This window comes from Protopterus annectens, chromosome 5.part0 (genome assembly GCF_019279795.1).
Source record: "Protopterus annectens isolate FY-2018-M chromosome 5.part0, PAN1.0, whole genome shotgun sequence".
In the NCBI taxonomy this organism is placed as follows: Eukaryota; Metazoa; Chordata; order Ceratodontiformes; family Protopteridae; genus Protopterus; species Protopterus annectens.
The window spans coordinates 1,562,563,923-1,562,570,463 of NC_056735.1; the positions used below are offsets into that span (position 1 = coordinate 1,562,563,923).

The 6,541-nt window shown below is 35.8% G+C and overlaps 1 protein-coding gene across 4 annotated transcripts in view; it reads left to right on the forward strand.

The window, feature by feature from the left end:
- The window catches only part of LOC122801775 (amyloid beta precursor protein), a 3,200,820-nt gene extending 3,197,151 nt beyond the window's left edge, over positions 1–3,669 (forward strand). For all 4 annotated transcript variants that reach the window (XM_044071354.1, XM_044071353.1, XM_044071356.1 and 1 more), the window contains one exon: positions 2,628–3,669. In XM_044071354.1, the coding sequence (XP_043927289.1) occupies positions 2,628–2,729 (102 nt within the window). In that variant the 3' untranslated portion in view covers positions 2,730–3,669. The remainder of the gene's footprint in view (positions 1–2,627) is intronic.
- Positions 3,670–6,541: the final 2,872 nt, after the last annotated feature.

Genomic DNA, 6,541 nt, shown 5'->3' on the forward strand with positions numbered 1-6,541 from the left:
TTAACAGTCACAGTTTTTACCTTGCATTTTCTGATGTAAACAAAAACACCTTATTATTCTTTTTAGCATTTTGAGATCAAGCTAAGTTATAAATAACTGCTGGAAGTTTTAGTTCAATAAGGAAGTAATTTAACAAGTTTGTTTACTCTATGTATTTTTAAGTAGGGTAATACTTTTAGTATTCAGGTCCTGCTCCTCCTGTTGTTTTTTGAGATTCTCCTTCCTCCGCAACACTTTAATCTTTACAAGCCTTCTAAATAATGCCTATTACTTCTTTCCAAAATCTCTTTCTTTCTTAGTTTACTATATTTTAAACTATATTTCTCTTTTATTCTACTCTGTAGCTATTCCTACTGAAGAAATGTCTGTCTTCCGTAATAACTCTCAGTTCATTTCCACTTGCCCTTTTCTTAAATTCCTTTCTTTTTAAGAAGTAAGTATGAAAACAACAGGTTTTGCATCAACACGCCTTTCCCGAAGAATGAGAAGGTTGAAACTTATACAGTCATTGTTGATTGTAATCCTCAGTGATTTACCACAAAATCAGAAATTTTACTAGGAACACTGCAAAAATATGATCCAAAATAAGGGACATTCTGGAAAATCAGCGACATTTGGGAAATCTGATTCCACCAATGTTTAAATGTCTTAAGCTGATGCTGTATTTTGACAGTTAAGTGGAATGCAGTCGTCTTTTGTTACTTCGAGGGAAAGCTGTCTAATCTATGATGTATTGACTGTAAACTCATTCCATTTTAAATACCTAGATTGTTAATTGGCTATTTTCAAAGGTCAGTTTAATTACCAAATTAAGCAGTTCTTACTACTGGCATACGTAGAAACAGCATCCTATACTGCTAAAGGGGAGAAAATGTTCTGAATGTTACAGGGGCAGCTGGCAGGCTACACAACTGCTGTAACGTTCTGACAGATGCACAAAACAATGGCAAGGTCCATTGCTCTCCATTATCACCTATTTCTTAGCCACTGCAGTCTTTCTTAACTTCTTTACATTGACTTTCATTCTCTTTTATAGTTGTTGTTTTCTTAAGCAAAAAATACAAACATGTTCAAGTTCCATGAGCCTTGCCAGTAATCTGATCTGAAAGGGTTAAGGAAACATAGCCAGCCCGCTAGTGCAGGAGCAGACTGTTTCCCTATACAGGCTGTAACCCAGGAACATTTAGAAGCTCGGTTCTCTGATTTTTTTTTTTTTTTTTTTAGGGGAAGGGAGAATGAGAGGCAAAGCCTGGTATCTTCTTATTTGGTGAATTGAGCAAGTAGTAAAGTTTATTGAGTACCCTCCTCATTATTTCAATGTGCAGTGGAGAATTGGATACATAAAGGGGGTGTGAAAAAAAAAACTCTGTCAGTAGGGTGCCATGGAGAGAATTCTACATATGAGACAACAAATCCTCACTGTTGAGCCTCATTATATCCTTTGTATGTCAAGCAAGAGGACTGTTTGTGGTGAAATAGGGCCATAATAAGAAATACTTCCGTGAAGGCAAGTGGACCTGCATCCTCCACAGTTGTGTCCATAATAAGCAGCTAGTTGAGGAAATGACATTGATGATCACAGCTAAGAAGAGGCCCTTACAGAGTAAGTGAGACTGGTAAAATAAAATGCATTTAAAAACAGATCACCATGTAACTGTTTAGAAAGTTAGTATATTAGAATATTAGTTTATAACTGTCACTGTATTTGATTTGCATATTTCTGCTCATCTGAGTTGTTCTTTTTGCAGTCTGGTTTGCTTTTAGACATAAAACAACCATTTTGTGAAATCAGAATTGTAACTAGTGTTGAATGGAGAGAGGAGAGGCGTGCTGATCGGAGAAGGGACCCTTTTTCATTTTGTACCTCAACCCAACACCTCTGGTTGAAATAGATAGATTGTGTTGCTGCCCTGGTTTGCAATCCTTTCTTTCTGCATCTCAAATGTATCAGAATATTTGTTTTTTTTTTCCAAAATCTCTTTATTTCAATTTTATTTTTTTCAAATAACAACAACAATACAGTAACTCAAAAACACAAATAAACAATACAAATACCTATCTAAAGAAAACAGACCACAATCTCGTTCCGAGAAAATTATATATATATATGTATATATATATATATATATATATCTATATATGTATATATATATATATATATATATATCTATATATATATATATATACAATATATACACAAGAATTCACTACATCGTCAAGTAAAGTATGAGAATTCTTATGTTCATTTGGTCTCATAAGGGATAGTTAAAATGGGGATAATCTATATATAAAGTAAAAATAAAAATTTAACCATTTATTTGTATGTTTAGGGAAAATATGTAGTTACACATATACTAAGAGAAGGGAGAAGATGCATTCATTTCTTATTTAAAGGTTAGCTTTTCATGCCAATTTGTAGGTGAACTGTATCAGAATATTTGTAACAGGAGAACAGTAATTGTTAATTATATTCCTGTACCCCTGAGTTATGTTATCACAAAAAAGGTCTTACAGGTTTTACTTGGATGTTTCAAACTTGCACTTACCTTCATTAAAGGAGGGTGTGGTCTGGTATGTTTGCCCGCTAAACATAAAGCCGTTAAATCATTGTCTCTCCTTCTCCGTAGGTGGATGCTGCTGTTACCCCAGAAGAGCGCCATCTTTCAAAAATGCAGCAGAATGGCTATGAAAATCCTACTTACAAGTTCTTTGAGCAGATGCAAAACTAAGACACCACAGTGCCGAGTAGCCGCTTTGAGCTGGTTGGCGAATGGTATCTTGACTATCACTGGGATTATGTTCCAAAAGAAGAGAGAACAAACCAACACCCTGTTACATTATTATTTACTCATAATGCCTTTTGACAGCTGTGCTGTAACACAAGTAGATGCCTGAACTTGAATTAATTGAATCAGTAATGTATTCTTACATTTCTGTCTCTCTTTTCTCTCTCTTGCAACATTGCAGTCTTTCCATGATGTCATTAATGAATGTCTTTTGTGTATTGTAAAGAGTTAGTTGTAGTTTACTAGCTGCATGATTAGCTTGTCTGTTTCGTAATTCATTTATCATATAATTCCTTAGCAGGTTGTATAGTATTCTTGTGACTTGTGGAACAAAAATGAATTACAGAATTCTTCAAATCAAAACACGCTTTAAGTAAACAAATACTTGGGATGCTTCTGACTGTGGGATTTTATGCATTTCACTTGCATTGTAGGTTTTTTCACTGCACATTTCATAACAGTTGAAGTAGCTCTTTTTTGTTTTCTTTTTTGAAAATATTCACTTGTTTAATATTGACATGTTCCCCCCCTCCTGCGAGTGTGTTATTGTATAGGTTGTTGCTTCTGCTGTGTCAGTGATGTAAGGGGAGTCATGGGTTACAAAACAAAGTTTTGTTTTTGTTGTGCCTGTTTTTCACGCACAGCTGGGGGCATCATATGCTGAAAAACCTTTTTAATTATGTACTCTTGTAAAAATGTTTAGAATTTGTGTCTTATAAACAGAGTCCTTGTTTCTTTCATGCAGAGATGTCATAAATGTTGTTTAAAACAGTGTGGAATGAACATGGACTCTGTAGTGTATCTGCTGGATTGTACAGACTCACTGATCATGATTGAATTGCTTTCTACACTGTATTACATAAATAAACTTTGACAAAATTTTGGTCTGTTGGATATTATTTGCTGTTTAAAAATATAATTTTGAGTTCCATTGTGAAAGGTACTTTTGAATCACCTGTAGTTTTCATTTAGTGGCTGCATTGTGCTTATAGGTTCATAGGTAGGTACTAGGCTATCTGCCCAAGGGCATTTATAAGCCTAGCCAGAGTGTGTTGGCTTTCGCCGCCCCATTGATTAATTAACTGAGCCTCTGTCAAGCAGAGCCAATGAAGTGATCCCAGGGGTGTACTTTCTGTTCCTGCATTGCACTTTGTTTCAGGTAGTTAAAACAGGGTTCACTCTCATTTTCATCAGATAATGTCTGGTAAAGGGATTATGACAAAATGTATTTCTTTTTGTTTAGATTGCATTCTGAGCAAAGTGGTACACAATATTCCAACCTTCTTATGCTGTACTGACAAGCTCAGAAAAAGTGGGAAGCATGGCGTGCCTACATCTAGTGCGGTTTGGCTTTATTGGCCAGACTGTCCCAGTAAAAAACTGAAAAGGTGAAAAGTCATGAGCATTCAGAAGTCATGTAGCTGAAACACTGGTATGTCTTTAAGGGGTTATTTGTACATCTGTTATTTGTATATGCCTCATGGGCCTCATTTACAGAAGTTTTAAGGTATTACATAGTGAAGACTCTACCTTAGCTGGATCTTTCTTTGCAATTTTACTGAATGGATTGTCTGTATGATCTTTTTATCCTTTGGTTTGCATCTTTTATTAAATATTCTTGGCAGTTCTTTGAGACTTTACAATCACTTAACTACAGTTTTCCTAGCAATAGCATGCACTTGATAAACAGGAGACGACATTTCTCAAGATGTAGGTATGAATATGGTATATGAATTTTTGGGTACTTGCATATTATTGCAGCCACATTCAGAGCAGGAGAAGTGGCTCATTCCCAAGCCCTTGTCCTGCCGAAAATATGTAGTGCAAGCTAATGGTGAGGTGTGTGTCACTGTGTTAAAAGTCTGTTGAAGAATTCTTGATACAAAACTACCAGGTAACTAAATTGGGGGAATGCCATTTTCCTCGTGTGTATTAAGCTAGTCATTCTTAACAAACTTGGGGAAAGTGCTTCAACAGACTGCGAAAACAAAAGATTCGGAAAGGAACATTTCAGATTGTTCAAGGGTCAGCAACCTTTCAAGGGCTCTCTGTTTGGTTGATGCACATGACAGATATTTGGCTTTTTTTGTATTCATGGTGGCATGTGAGCTTGTTCTGCTGGTTCATGTACTATGAATGTCCTCACTAGGTGTAATTGATTTTTGTTGGCAGGTTTGTTGCTTCCTGTCACATCCCAAACACACACTGATAGGAGAATGGTGCCATGTGTACCTCTCTTTTTGTGTGTCTATATGTGTATTTGTTGCAGCGGACCGGGGTGTCATCCCAGAATTTGTTCTCTTCCTCTTGCCATTTCCTTCCACGCTAGCGGGCCAACTGCTGCGGGATACATACAAGACGACAAACACCCATATGAAAAAAATATATCGCCAGTAACGTACAATCATAACATCTTTCAAACCCAAAACATACGGCTTTATAAATAAATTAACCACATTCCCATAACATGACGAATGCTGACAGGTTGGAAATGTGGTTGCGATAATGCACAAGTACCAATTTTTGTTGAATACCACCAACTTTTTCAGGGGCTGGCATCAATGTTTGTTGTACTTTGAATTAATGTTGAGCATTAGCTTTTTTCTCAAGTTTATGGACAAGCTAGGCAACTTAACAGGGAAGCTGTAGGGCAGCTGTAGCCCCCCTTTTGCTCATTTGGGTTTAAAATGAAAGGAAATGCACGCTTCTGTACAAGCTTGACTATTTTTAAAGCAGTGGTTTAAATACAGGATTTATAGATATTCTAGATGACCTTTTTTGGTAATTGACACTAAATGCATTGGGCTTGTTGAATTTCAGAAGACAGTGATGGAAAGCTCTGACTTTTTACAGTTTACTTTTTCTTGTAGTCTGGTGACTAAATTTTATGGACAGAACTGTGATTTCTGATAAAAGCAATAATTTTTCATCAAAAATAAACAACTATCTAATTTTTGTAATAATCCCTTTACACATCAGAATAATATTTTAAGAATTATGTTTGTCTAAGTTGACTACTTCTGATTCTGTTTTTCTTTGACTGAATAAGACAACATCATTATTCATTGAAAGGAGTTACAAGGAGACGTTTGTTGAGTCTTGTATTATTGGAAGGGGTGACATTTTTCATCCTGTTCTGACAAATGTAGCAACATTTTAAGTTCCAGTATGAAAGATGGCACTCCTCAGGATGTCACGAATTATACTAGTGTGTTCCTTCCCTATAGCATACTTTGTTGATAATGGCGGCATGTGCTACATTATGCAGAATAACTGGAAGGTACTTTTGGGGCATCTTGATTTAGTTAATAAGTAGATACTTCACAAGAATTTATTGGTAGAAAGGGTGGTGACCCGAAGAGCTTGTTGGAAGCCAGTATTAAGCCAAATACAGGGTCTGCAGCTGTTAGAGACACTGGTTCATACTGATATGGGCCATGGAAGTGGTGCTGAATGGACCAGATTTGGTTTTAACATACATGAGCACTGTTTTTTTTTTTAGTCTTGTAATAGCATATTTTCCTGTGATACTACCTATTTGGTTTATTGTAGAACATACTGCTCTTGTCATGCTTTTTATAGAGAGAAAACAACGAAAATGGAAAATGGGAGTCTGTGAGCATATTTATGATATTAAGAACAAAAGTAATGATAGTCTTTTCAGCACAGTGTTATTTGCAATAATTTCAGAAAGTTTATTTTCTTTGTACTTAACTTTGAGTACAGACATTTTGCTGGGGACTTTGAAAATGATT